Raw genomic sequence first — 14576 nt, forward strand, 5'->3', positions numbered from 1 at the left:
AAGTCAAGACCCCAGAAGCCCAAAGTACACAACCAGAAGGAACCCATGTTCTAATTTCAAGCTTAGGGTTTTTGGTGGTTTGAATGAGAATGGCCCCCATAATCTGATATATTTGAATGTGTGATCCCTAGTTGGTGGAATTGTTTAGGAAGGATTAGGAGGTGTGGTCTTGTTAGAGGAGGTGAGTCACTGGGTTGTGGGCTTTGAAATTTCAAAAGCCCACGCCAGGCCCAGTTCACCCTGGCTGCAGGTCAGATGAAAGCTCTCTGCTACTGCCTGTCTGCCTGCTACCACACTCCCCAGAATGATGATCATGGACTAGCCCTCTGAAACTGTAAGCAAGCCCATAGTCAAATGCTTTCTTTTATAAGTTGCCTTGGTCATGGTGTCTCTTCATAACAGTACAACAGTCACTAAGACAGGGCTCTTCTTTCTTTTGTCACCAGCATCTTTGGGCCTTTGTTTCCTCAGGTGTAATTCTTGTTCCCTGTGTGTTATGGAATTAGGTAAGGAATAAGAGAAAGTGCCCTGTAGATTTTAGAGCACCATGATGGAGTGCGGTAATGTCAGACCACTACAGGTCCAGTTTCGCCAGTGATTCTGACTTGATCATAGTCAGTGTCTTCCTTTTGATCAATTCCTGTTTGCCTGCACACCTTTTGTGACATCCCTCATCTTAAGCCCCTCCCTCAGGTCCTGGAGAGCTTGTGGTCCTCTCCTGTTTCTGTCCTTGTGAACTTCTCCCCAGCAGGCATCTCTATGCTGGAGGTTTGTTCTCTCTAATCTTGGTGGTCTAGCGTAGCCCTGCCAGTCTCTCTGCTAGGCTTTCATGTTTTCAGGGTGAGCTATCATGTGGCCTACCTTCAGGAGACAAATGTCCATAATTTCTGTTTGTCTGAAAAATCCTTTGTTTCTCTAGTTTTGAAGGATAACTTTATTCAATATAGAGTTCTTGGTTAGTGATTTTTTTTTTCTGTTGACATTTTAGTATTTCCATCCGTGTTTTCTAACTACATGGTTCTTATCCCTTTTCTCTGTAGTAAAGGTGATTTTTCCACTGTTTTTTTTTTTTTTTTTTAAAGAGTTGCCTTTGATTTTTCTATAGTTAACTATGCTACAATAAATTTGGTAGGAGATGGTTATACCCATTGTTGTTCTCTGCTCTTTCTATTTCTCTGTTTTGGTGCCTGGTGGTTTTTTGTTTGCTACATTGTTTAGGTTTGTGTTGTTATTGAGACACGTCACTGTGTGGTCCATAATGCCCTGGAACTTATGTCTTCTTGCCCCAGCCTTTGGTTGGGGGAAGGGGACATGACATGTACCATCGCTGGCTAGTGTTGGTTTTCATTTGGAAACTTGCCAGTGATTGTGACAAATTTTTTCTTCTATTGTTCTCATTATTTACACTTCACAACTTTGTAGTTATCCTGCAAATCTTGGATAGTCTTATCCATTTTTCATTCTTTTCTCTCTCTGTATTTCTGTTTTGTTTTCCCCCTAAGTCAGAGTCTCACTCCCACAACTTGTACTCCCCCTGCCTGGGCTTCCAGAGTACACCCCATGCCCTGACATTCAGGTTTGAAAAGCTTCTATCGATATTACATCTAGATCAGTGATTCTTTCTCAGCGATTCTAAGTCTGTGAGCCCTTCCTTTCAAGGCATTCTTTATTTCTGTCACAATGTTTTTAGTTTCTTCCATATTCTTTTGATTCTGAAGTTCTTTCTGTCTGCATACATTAGCCATCTGTTCTTGTGACATTCTCTACTTTTTCTTCTAGAGCCCTTAAGATGTTAATCACAATTGTTTCATAGCCCTGTCTCTTCATGTGCATACCCCAACAGTATCTGAGACAGGTTCTGGGGTTGCTTTGTCTCTTCTTACAACTGTTGCAGATAAATAATAACAAATTGAAAAGACAGTGAAAGGAAGCAGTTTTTAATATTCCATTCTGCAGAAAGGGAACTAGCATAGAGAAAAGGCAGAAGTAGCTGGCGTGATGATGGTTTCTAAAGCCATCTCCCATGCGGAAATCCCTGGCCTCTCCTGTAGACTAGAACTTGTCTTCCTCCCCAGATTGCCCATCTTACTCATTTAGGACAAAATGCCATATCTGTTGAGTAATTTAGGGTTTAAGACTGCCCCTGTTCTGATGAGGACTCAGTCACATTGCAGACTGCTTGTTACTCTCTTGCTCTCAGAGGTCTGAGATAAGCAGGCACCAGCCACCAGTTAGGGCATGCTTATCTCATGACTGTGATGAACTCCAAGCACACCTCTACTGCAAATGGATCATGACACTCTGTCTCCTTACTACAGCAAACCATCAGAGGCCGTTAGCCTATGAAGAGAAAAATACTGTTCAGCTAACATCTCAGCTGGTTCCAGCTCAAGATTGGGCACTTCGCTGCTTTGGGCCCCTGGTGAGGGCATTGATTAACAACAGCTGAACTTGAAGTCTGTGAGTGGCTTGTGTCCTTGGGTGACCTCCACAATGTCTCCCAGCCTCTCCCTTCCTGTTGGGATGAGTCCCGAGGCTGAATAGTGCTTGGTTTGGGTATTTCAACATCATTTCTATCCCACAGCTCCCTGCTCTTCATTTGGGTTTTGGTTAAGTAGTTTCTTTTGAGAGCAGGCCACAGTAAGAGCAGAACCTTTTGGCAACATTTCAGGATGGTTCCTTTTCTTCTTCCACTACTAGCAGGAGGCATTTTTCTCCATCTTAACTTTGGGAACTGTAGGGCTCCTAGAAGTAAACTCATGCAAGTGTGGGGTACTATACAAGACTAGGGAGTTGTGGCTCTCTACCTGTCTCTCCAGTTTTAGGGAGGTGGTTTGCTGTATAACCTGGATGCTGCTGTTCCATGTGTTCAGCTCTTGCTGTTAGATGTAGTGGTGGCCTTTAGGCTCCTTGAGTGTCTGACCTGAAGCCTGGCACTTCCCTTCCTTCCTTTTCACCATGTATTTCTCCTGGTCTCATGGTGTTCATCTCTAATCAGTGGTGACTCTAGCCACCCCTTCCTCTGCAAGTCCTGGGATCTACCCTTGATCAGATAGTGATCACTTGGCCCTGCCCTCTGCAGGGCCTTCTCCCACAGCTGTAGCAACACCACCTTGTTGGTCCTGAAGGTCTAAGGTTTCATGACTGCTTTAAAGTTGTGTCTTCAGATTTTACGTTTCTGTCCTCCTCCCACAGTCTGTCTTCTCCAGGGCAAAGTCACCTTTTTCTCTTTGCACAGTTGTGTGTGTCCTAGACAGTCTGGTTCTCATCTCTTCCCCACTGGCTCACTCATGCAGTCACAGTCCCGCCTCCTCTGCATCTCGAAGGAGAACAAACTAACATGTCTTTCTCATCCCTGATGTCACCTAGCACTCCAGCCCCTCATTAGCTGGGCACCTGAAACACAGGAGGAACCCTCTCTACTCCCCCTGCCTCTCATACAACCTGTTTTCCACTTTGTTCAATGTCCACCATTCCAGGAAACATCAGTGCCTCAGCCAGGAGCCCCATCCCTAACGCATCACAGGCAGTTCCTGAGACATGAGTGTGAAATGTTACAACTTCTGTTCACATGTGTTCGCCTTTACCTCAGCTTACAAACAACTTGTATGAGATTTTTGGAGTGGAGTAACAATAGCACAGGCATATGGTTTGTAGAGACTTGGCAGTAAGGCTGGGTCCCCAAGCTGCTTACTGATAAGAGTACAGCAATTCCCAGAGCACAGCCTGCAGAATGCACGCCTGCTTCCTCAGCATTCTCTCTGGCCTCTGCTTTCCTCCCCTACCTCCTCGCTCCTTGTTATCTTCATACCCTTTTCTGTTTCTCTCTGCATTGTAGATGATGCCATGTCCAGCCACATACTTTTTAGAAGTTACCTGCCTGTTTTGTGTTATCATATTTCAGTCATACTGCTGCTTCAGCCTGGCATCCCTTTCTCCTCCCAGTCCTGAGTGTGATGCCCTCCCTGGTTCTCCCTGAGCTCTACAAGCAGATCCCCTTCTCACACTGTGCACTGCTTGTCCATCATTTGTTCCCGCTGTCTATTGAGCACCAGCTCTAAGCACCTGCTCCAGACTCAGGACATGCTGTTGTGGTTCTTCATTCCTGCTCCTACTTTGTGGACAGCAGCCTTGAGTGAGGACTCAACTCCAGTATCACTTTGAACATCCAGATTCTGCTTTCATGGAAGATGTATAAGAAATCACATTGTACATTTGGATTTCATCACCAATTCTCTTTGGTGCAATTTAAATTTACTCATGTATCTAGATATTCCATGTAATAATAATTTTATTGCTTATATTTTATATAAAATTATAGTTACTTACATACATGTTTATATTTTATATAAAATATATAGTTTGAGTGAGAAAGTGAAAACATACTAAGCATCTACATTTTTTCCTAGAGCTGTTGTTTTTTTGCTATGGCTATAAATTTTGACCTAATATAATGACTCAGAAATAAACACTTGAATAATGTATTTGCATCTGCTTGGTTATGTTGCAATACACAGAACCTAGAAAATATTATTTGGGGATGCAAGTAATCCATTACCAGTTATGCTGTCTATAAGATCTATCTATCTATCTATCTATCTATCTATAGATATATATCGATATAGTCACAGAATATATGCATTCAAAATCTGATTATATCTCAGTTATTTTTCCATAAACAAATACTTTACCAGATGAGAACTTTAAAATGACTTAGCATGCTTTAATTTTTATTCAATTTTTTTGTTTAATATTTGTGCACACTACTCATTCTTTTAAATTATATATTTTATAAAGTGAAGCCCTTATGATTGACACTGTTCACATTTTGCATATAAGTATGTATTAAAGAATGTGTGTGTTTCTGGGTCATTGCTGTTTAATGAGGTCAATGGAAACTGAAACATAAAAGAAGGCAAGATTAAGGAATGATGGGCTAGTGAGATGGCTTAGTAGGTAAAGATGCTTGCTGTGCGAACCCGACATGAGTTCAGTTGCTAGAACCCACAGTGGAAGGAAGGAACCAACTCCTAAAAGTTTTCCTCTGATTTATGTTGGCATGCTGTGTTCTCTCTCTCTCTTCTCCCTCCCTCCTTTTCTCCCTACCATACAAACATACATATACTCACATACTCTAATAATAATAAATACAATTAATATAGGGAATACATCTACCCTGATTATACTATAGTACTAATGATGCTACAATAGAAGATTCTCATCCTTCTGGAGAAAAGGGAATTGAGTAGCCCTCAAATGATAGAAATATGGCGGTCCTTTGTTGGCATGGGGCGGGGGGGGGGGCTTCATGGCTCCTTGTGGATGTGCAAATCTAGTCGTAGAATGACCGAATGACCTCCTCTTTGCATGGGGTCCTGGCACAGCCTTTTAGAGACTTTAACTGTCTCTCTTAGAGTACTGTCATTATCCTTAGTTGTGTGGGGGGTAAGAGAAAAGAGAAAAAATAAGAAAAAATACAGGTAGGAACTGAGTGATGTTCTGAGTGAATGTGTATTGTTTGACATGGGCATGGCCATGTCAAGGACCGGTGCCTCAGCCTCATGAAAGTGGTAAAGGCTTCCCCAGATGAGGCTCAAAGGGATGTTGGCACTGTGTGCCGAAATGTCCACCATGGCTTTCTCCCCTAGGATAGTTATGGCCTGAAGACTGCTCTAATACAGAGACTGTTCCGAGATTAGCTAAGTCTGTCTCCTTGTTCAGCTTATGCGATAACCGTGTCTACCTGTTGGTCTGTTTGTAGTACCCACCTCCTTGTTCAGCTGTGTACGATAACGCTGCCTCCTTGTTTATCTGTAATAACCCATCTCCTTCATCAGTTGTATATGATAACCCTGCCTTCCTATTTGTATGTATGTAGTACCCACCTCCTTGTTCAGCTGTGCATGATAAGCCTGCCTTCCTGTTTGTCTGTAATACCCACTTCCTTGTTCAGCTGTATGCGATAACTTGCCTTCCTGTTCAACTGTATATAATAACCACACTGAGCTTTTGAGGTGCTGTGGCTTCTCCAACAGAGAGCCCAGATTACTCAATCTCAGCTTTTCTGTATGTGTTTTTGTCCTTTCTTCATTCCCTCGTTGCTCTAGTCAGGGTTCCAGGATCCAAGCCAAGGTTGGGACTCACACAAGTTCAAAAACCCAGTTCATACAGCCGACATGTCCTCTCCTCCCCACCTACCCACATGTTTTTGGCTGCAGTTGTTTGAAATACTGGGTGCAGAGCTAGAGACTGCAGACTGCCAAATGCACCCTTCTGTGAATTCTTTTTTGCCACTCTGGTCCTAAGTAGAGATGAACAGTTAACTGAATGTACCTTCTGGAACTAAATTGAAGAAACACTATTGACCTTCTCTTCCTTCTCTTAGGTATAATATTGAGCCCAGTTTATATTGCCCATTTTTCTCCCTTGGAGCTTGTATGGAAGGCCTGAACGTCTTATTTAACAAACTGCTGGGCATCACCTTATATGCAGAGCAGCCTGCAAAAGGAGAGGTGTGGTGTGATGATGTCCGGAAGCTGGTAAGCCTCCCCTGACTGAGGCACCACCCGGGGCCCCTGGGCCTTGGCAGTGAGTCCCCAGCAGTCCCCAGCAGTTTCTCCTTTGAGTTAATTGTATTCTGACAGGGTGCCCAGCTCATTTCTCTTGATAAAAAGTTCAAGCACCACGTCTGATTAGGACCTTGCATAAAGGACCTGAACATGCAACAGCAGAGTTATTTCTCCAAAACAACTATTCTTAGGAAACCTGGTAAAACCCTGATTTTCATTTACACACTTCAATATGGTCATGAATTCTACTTGTAAAAAAGTTCCTTATTCCTCGTTACATAATGCCAATGCCTTGTTCCTTCGTAGTTCTCATATGTATTGCTTCCCTTCTCGTCAGTGTCTTTCATGTATTTGCAGTGGTCTTTGCATCAGGCATTAATTTTATCCTGTGTCTGATTTATTTGACTTTGATGACAACGTCAAGCCTGGAGTTTTGCCTTTCTCCTGTTAAGACTCACTTTACTTAGGGTGTGAATATTTTGTGGCTTTCTTGGTTCCATATTAATTTATCCCTAAGGTTTCATGGGACAATGCCATTTATCTCTTGATTGTATGATGGCTGTGCTTCCTTCACTGTGTGCCCAATCATGTCAGCTGCCTTGCTGCCCCTTGGCCATGCTTTGAGCATGGGATAGGTATGAAACAGGTCAAGCTAGAAGAGCACTGTTGTTACCCATGAAATATCCTGTCGTGTTACTAACTTCCTGGATGGTACAAGTTAGGGAGAAGTCAGGATGTAGTAAAAAGAAAAGCTAGTGACAGGCTGGGGGACAGATACAGGTGGCAGCTTGGGCTTCTGGGGCAGCACCAGGCCCATGGTGTTCATTGCCATCTCCTGGATGCCTTGAATCGCCTCAGGCACCCAGGAGATGCTATCTAGGTGCTTGTCAAGTGAGTGCCTGAGTGAATATACTTGCTTGAAAATTTAGAACAACCAATTGGAGCTCATTCTCATAGAATCACCAAGTTCAGAAAAACAGACAAGATGGAGCTAGATGACTGCATAGGAAACAGAGTTGTGTTTTAATTGGTTTTGGATTCAAGGGTGTGTATCAATTGCATGAGATAGGGAAGGAAAATACTGTTGCCACTAAAACTGTCAAGCCAGCCTTTCTTCCCAAACCTTTTGGGTTTTGAGAAGAGCCTCTGTGAAGAGCTATGGTTGCTACAATTAATATAGAGGAAGGGCAGATAGGACACAGGACCCAAGGAGGATGTCTTCTCCTGAACACAGAATTCTCAAGTCAAATGTTCCAGAAGTAGAGCAAAATAGGTAAAGAACTTGAGAAACTTGGGATATAAAAAGTAATTAAAATGTTTATGGCTATGAGTATTTAATATACAGGGTCTTATGTTCTATTTTGAGGGTTTTGATGAGGTCATTGACCACTGAATTTGAACTTGTATTCTAGGCTGTTGTTCATGAATCCGAAGGGTTGCTGGGGTACATTTACTGTGATTTTTTCCAGCGAGCAAACAAGCCACATCAGGTAAGCCTTCCTTTACAAGCTGTCTTGTCTAGAAGTGGCCAGCAGTTTATCAGTATGAATGTGAACAACTTTACATGTCATTTTTGTGGTTCCATAATATCTAAAGGCACCAAAAAAATTACTAAATGTGAAAATAGGATAGAATTCGAAAGTACTAAAGGTCATGAGAAGAACTTCATGGATCCATCGCTACTGCCCCATATCTACTGAATCTGGAATGTGATATGAAACTAATAATAAGGATTGGTGACATTTTACAAGCTCTTATTTTTGAAAGCCAGCATATAAGCCCTTTATATATTCACACCTTTTAATGTTTATCCCAGCCTTTTGAACTAGGCTTTAACACAACAAGAAATCTAAGGCCAGTGAGATTATCCACTTGCCCAGGGCACAGAGGTTCTTAGGCTTTTCCCCTAAACATTCTGTCTAGAACCATAGCTCTCAACCCCCTCTCCATGACAGATAGTTGTCCTACTTAGCACTGTCAACCTGACACAGCCTAGAAGAGTTTCAGCTGAGTAGTTGTCTTCTTTACCAAGTACATCTGAGGACATGTCTGTGAAGGATTGTCATGACTGCTAATTGATATAGGAAGGCTCAGCCCACTGTGGTTAATACTGTTGCTAGCCAGGTGGTCTTGGGCTATATAAGAACACATGAGAGCGTAAGCTAGCAAGCAGTGTTACTCCATGGTTTTTCTGCTTCAGTTCCTATCCTGACTTCCCTCAGTGATAGACTGTGACCTGGAAGTGTAAGTTAAATAAATCCTTTCTTTCCTCAAGTTGCTGAGCCTGTAGAAGCTGTTGTGCTGCCAGTTAGTTCATGGTGTGGGAAGCACACAGTTTGCTTCTTTTCTTTCACTGCATGCTAGATTTTCCCACAGGTCACCTTTAGATTTTCATGCAACTCATTGAGGAATACTATGACTTTAGGTACCAATTATAACAGAAGAAAATGGTGCCTGTCATTTAATAGGGATCTACAGTTTCTAAAACATTTGAGCCTAGGAGATGAACTTATTCTGGGATTTGACAGTTGGCATTCTACAGTCTGCAAATCAGGTTTATGGAGGTAAATTGCTTTCCTTGGTGGTTTGGCTAGCAGGAATCAAAAAGAGGACCAGAGGATGAGTCAGCAGGCTCTAGGTCCCAGCTTCCCCCCCCCCTTTTTTTTTTCAAGTGGATGGCTGTTTTAAGGATTCCCAGATCTGGCCTCTGACAATCAGCTGGGTTCAGACCCAGGAGGCAATGCATCCAGCCAGTGTGCTTGGATGCAGCACTTGACATTTTCAAGGCTTAGTTTTAGTTGTCTGTCCTCATGTCGTTGTGAAGGAGTGACAGTATGTCTGCTCCAGACTCCACTTAGATAACTCAGACCTTGGCTACCCAGGAACGAGGATGGCAGACTAAAAGATTTTCTTTTGATTGCCTGACACATAGCAGAGACATGATTGCCTCTTCCCAGTCACTGTTAACAATAAGAGTGTGGGTCTCAGCTCTGCAGTGCCTTTGTTCCCAGCACTGTACACATCAGGTCAATGCGTGTTTTTGGAGTAACTAAATGAATTCATTAATACATTTTAGTGGTTTAAAAAACTTAGGTTTTAGAGAAATATGGAGTAAATATACAGGATAAGATTGAGTAAGTTGTAAGTCTGAACTCACATATTTCTATAGATTTTTATATCTAGATTGCTCTGTAGAGTGTCTAACACCTTTGTCTTGTTTATTTCCCTTCTCAAAGGATTGCCACTTCACCATCCGAGGAGGCAGAATAAAGGAAGATGGAAGCTATCAGCTGCCGGTCGTTGTTCTTATGCTGAACCTTCCCCATTCCTCCAAGGACTCCCCCACCTTATTAACTCCTGGGATGATGGAGAATCTCTTCCATGAAATGGGACATGCCATGCATTCGATGCTCGGACGAACTCGGTACCAGCATGTCACTGGTGAGGGAGGCTTGTTTTGGAATCTGTGGTATTTCTGGTGTCTGGCCGTTGCTTCCTGAGTATTTCGTCTCAGATGAGTTTCTAGGTCCTTTTCTGATGTTTTTGCTTGATGGGAAGACTTCTCAGTTGTCAATCTTGAATTTGTGCACATTTATATTTTATGATGCCACAGGGAACTGACACTTGTGTGTGTATGGAAGAATAGGGCGATGTCTCCTCAGTCCCTGGGACAGTTACTGAGTGAATTTTTTTCATTTAAAATAAAATTCCATGTATTTTGTTACAAAACAAAATAAATTACTTCTTAAAAGTACGATGAAGTATTTGTACCTGTACTACCCCTGAACAATATTGTAATTATGCTTTATGAATTTTAATGATGCCTGATTACATTTAAGATGTTTTTATTGGCTTTTTGTTTTTTTTTATCTCTAAGTTTTGTTTTTTTCTTTTAATTTTTTTGAAACACGGTCTCTGGTAACCCAGGCTAGCCTTGAACTCACTGTATAATTCATACTGGACTTAAACTCCTCACCTGGCTCTACTTCATATGAAGTTTCCAGCTCACAACTGTTAGTGGTCATTATTTGACTGACTAGTAAGGTATTGGCATCTATTGCTGATTAGCTAACTCCAAATACACAGAACTTGAGCAAGGAAAAAATGTTTGAAAAGAGTGTGGGTGTGTTGACTGGAACAATTCAGTGTCACCAAGAGGTTTTTAGGGGATTTGTTGCCTTAAGGAACTTTGAATTTAAAATATTGATTTTCCTTACTAAGGATTGACTTTGTAACAAGGCAGTATGTAGCTTAAATAAAGTCCTTTGAAAACAAATGAAGGCTAAAAGCATTTGCTAATGGAATTCATTGAATTAAATACAAATGCCTTAATTGTTGTAAGAGGGTTTTAATTTGTATTTCATGTCAAGCCAGTATAGCAGAAGACAAGCTATGTGTGGAGGGTGTGAGCTGTCGCTTTGTAAGGTGTTTTGGCAGCTGTGCAAATATTTTGTTTTACTTTTGATATAAAGAAAAATATATAGGATTATAATAAACTTTTCTGCAAATATGTACAGATATTTTATAGAAGTAAAATATTGATTCAATGAATTAAAGCTTATCGGAGTTCATCAGAAGTACAAATAGAAGTTTTAAAACTGCACATAATATGAAAAACAAACATGTTGCTTTAACTCCCTTTTTTCTTCTCCCCATTTTAGGAACCAGGTGCCCGACTGACTTTGCAGAAGTTCCATCCATTCTGATGGAGTACTTTTCAAATGACTACCGAGTAGTCAGCCAGTTTGCCAGGCATTATCAGACTGGGCAGGTAGGAACCACTAATAAAGGTTAATCACTCCAGAAATTCAGATTTCAAAACTAAACACTGACACAGTCACAAGTAGACAATCACAGACCTGACTTCATACAACAGGTCATTATCAAAACACAATACACAAAACAAAACGCCACATCAAGTGGCCTCCAGCACTGTTCAGCAGTGAATTCTTGTTAAGAGTTGGGTCCTATTCCTAAGCTATATTAGCTGTGTATATGCAAATACCCCCACCCTGAAAAAAACTCAAAATCTGAACTAGTAGTTCTGTTCGCAGGCATTTTGGATAAGAGGCTCTCACCCATGCTACTGTACTGTGTATTGGGTTGCCATGATTGGCTTTTATGGCCTCCTGAAAAATGTTGAACATTTTGTGCTTATTTCTTTTGTTTTCTCAGACACCATCCCTCAAATCTTACTCCCGGCACATGGTCACATACAGAAAAATAGCTGCCCTTTATCTGATGACAAATAATCTACTCTCGTTCCCATCTTCATCCTATAAGGAAAGCACTGTGTCCCGACTTTGCCCTACCATGTACTGGTTGGGCTTTCAAGCTTGTCTCACTGCAAAGAGCTTTTGCTTCTGGACATTTGTTCTCTTTGCTTGAATTGTTTCTTAGCAACTTTATTATCTGAATGATATGAAGTCTTAAAATTTCTCAAATTCAAGTTTTTTCCGTGTGTATGTGTATATAATGCATTACAAATTAACATGAGAGTTACAGTACAGTAGTTCCCAGAGTACAACTAATGTATGTTGCCCTTTAATGACCCAATGTATGTTTGGGGTTTGTTGTTGTTGTTGTTGTTGTTGTCCTGTGGTCTGGGGTTCTAGCCCACAGCCTCACATATGCTAGCCACATGATCTGCCACTGAGTGAAATCCCTACCCAGCTATCCCATCCTCACTGGAAAATGCATTTGTGTCCTCTCAATAGTTCCCACTATAGTGTTCCCTGCTTTACATTGCTACTTGCGTCTCTTGGCCCCAGACTTTTGCCTAGTACAGGGGTGGGAAAGAGTGAAAGGAATTAATTGAATTAGGAGAAATTCCATCTCATTTTTGACTGTATCTCAGATGTGGAATGTGACTTGGTTGTCCTTTGAGGGCTTGATTCTGTTTCCATCATCTAGAATAGTAGATATGTCTCTAGGTAGCTAATCTGAACAAGTCTTCATTATAATCTAGTGTAGTTATTAAAATGGCAAAATTAACTATTTCGAAGACTTGTTTGGGGATTATGTAGCCACGGTCAATGGTGTGGCAGTACATCCCCCTGCAAAAGTAGTGCAGCCATCCATAGCTATGTGTTGGGGTTTGGGAGTGACAGGAATTTTGCAATTGCTTTCTGCATGAGGCCTATGGAGTGGAGCCATGTGTCCCATATCCAGGATAGCAGGGAAAAATCTGCTTAGGCTGCCTGTGGGGTGCAGGGAGTGTCCAGAAGAGTGGTAGTGAATATATGAGGTCTTGGAGAAGGCTGTAGGAAGGAGGCTACCCACCAGCTCTCAGTATCCCTATTTTGTTAAAGCATCCTTGCACTTACTTCGGGCAGGCTAAGGATGTGAAGCTCTTAGTCAGAAAGTTCCTACTGAGTTTATGCTTCATGCCAGTCTCCATGTCTCACAGTTACTAGTGAAAGGCAGGCATTATCCCAAGGCTCATGCCTTCAGTTCCTGAGGCCAAGAAAGATTTTGGCTAAGGAAAACCCTCCCCAAAGGCCTGGAAAGTCCTCACAGGGGTTTGTGGAAGACTGGGAGTAGATAGTAGGAATGGCCAGAGAATGGGGGAGAGGCCTGTGGTGAAGGACTCCGGTAAACACGACTAACCTTGTGAGGGAAGAAATTGTGAAAGAGTCTTCAGAAAATCATTACTTTTCAAAAGTGTCCTTGGCATCAAGAGGAGACAGGTGGGGATGATGGGACCAGAGTCTAAGGGCAACAGTTGACCTAGTGAGCTGTACAAAGTCTTGAGGAACAGGCTGGGAGCATTGCATATCTGAGGGATTTTTGTATGAGCTGCCCTGTGAGCAGCTTTAGCTCATCTGTCTCCCCTCTGGCCTGGCTGTGCTTGTCTGAAAGCTGCTCCTTTGTGTGTGCTGTCTTCTCTACACACACCTCAGCCCAGTGCAGTTTGTGTTGGACTTACTGGGTGCCCCGCTTACTGGGTGCCTGCTGCTCCTGGCCACTGACTTTCAAACAGCTCTGCCCCACTGGCTTCCCCTGATGCCACCTTTGAACTGTGGCCTCATTCAGCCTTTAGCAGTGAGGGCTGGAAGGTCTGTGGGCAGGTAATGAGGGTGATCCTGACCACTTGCTTGCCAGCTTGGGGATGGCTGTGTGGGGTGGGGCAGTCTTGTGGGATTTACTAGAAGGTCAAGTCCCCAAAAAACCTGGAAAGTCCTCACAAGGGCTTGTGGAGGACTTAGAGGGTAGCACGAATGGCCAGAGAAAAGGCGGGAAGGGGAAGAGAAGAAGACAGTTGGGGTATGGTGGTCGAAGGTAGCTATTCCATATCAGAGGATTCTATAAGGCTCAAGTTTGAAAGACAAGTTGCCAGGTTCTTATTTGGATGTATTAGTGGGCAGCATTGTTGGCCAAACAGCATTAACAATACAAACTTAAAATCTAGAAGTTAAATGGGCCCTTTTGGTATGTGGGATCAATGACAAATTGATGGTTGTAGGAAGGGTGAGGTAATATCTTGCATGTTCAAAAAAAGATCAGAGAGAAGTAACAAGCCACACCCATTCCTTACCTCCTTAGCCCCTCAGCAGACAAGAGAGCAAGTTCCTGTTTCTTCCTGCTTATATCCTCTCTCTGCCCATCTACCTCACTTCCTATCTGTCTGTACAGACCTCCAGGCCTCTATGGTCAGCTAGTGGCAAGCTCCATTCTTTGATCTTCAGACAGGCTTTATTTGCACAAGCAAGATATCACCACAGAAGGGAAATTAGTAGTCACTAGTGGAGGGAAAAGCAGAGGGTACCTTATACAGAAGCAAGTCAGGGACACAGGACTGAGGACAAGGGTCCCCAAGGGTTACTGCAGAAGGACACATAGCTTTCAGAGTCACCGTGGTTTTGGTTTTTTGTTGTTTAGTTTGGTTTTTTTTTTTTTTTTTTTGTGTATTTGGCTTTTGAGGTAGGTGTGTGTGTGTGTGTGTGTGTGTGTGTGTGTGTGTGTGTGTGTGTGTGTGTGTGTTAAATCTTGGGTTCAAATCCATCA

The 14576-nt window shown here is 42.4% G+C and overlaps 1 protein-coding gene across 3 annotated transcripts in view; it reads left to right on the forward strand.

Annotated features, from left to right (window-relative positions):
- Positions 1-14576, forward strand: part of Mipep (mitochondrial intermediate peptidase) — a 126339-nt gene that overhangs the window by 36221 nt on the left and 75542 nt on the right. For all 3 annotated transcript variants that reach the window (XR_004772346.1, XM_027390404.2, XM_027390403.2), the window contains exons 11-14: positions 6386-6539; positions 7982-8059; positions 9806-10010; positions 11231-11340. Coding sequence is in view for 2 of the 3 variants with exons in the window: in XM_027390404.2 (XP_027246205.1) it covers positions 6386-6539; positions 7982-8059; positions 9806-10010; positions 11231-11340 (547 nt within the window). In the remaining variant the exon portion in view is untranslated. The remainder of the gene's footprint in view (positions 1-6385; positions 6540-7981; positions 8060-9805; positions 10011-11230; positions 11341-14576) is intronic.

Source organism: Cricetulus griseus, assembly GCF_003668045.3.
Source record: "Cricetulus griseus strain 17A/GY chromosome 1 unlocalized genomic scaffold, alternate assembly CriGri-PICRH-1.0 chr1_1, whole genome shotgun sequence".
Lineage (NCBI taxonomy): Eukaryota > Metazoa > Chordata > Mammalia > Rodentia > Cricetidae > Cricetulus > Cricetulus griseus.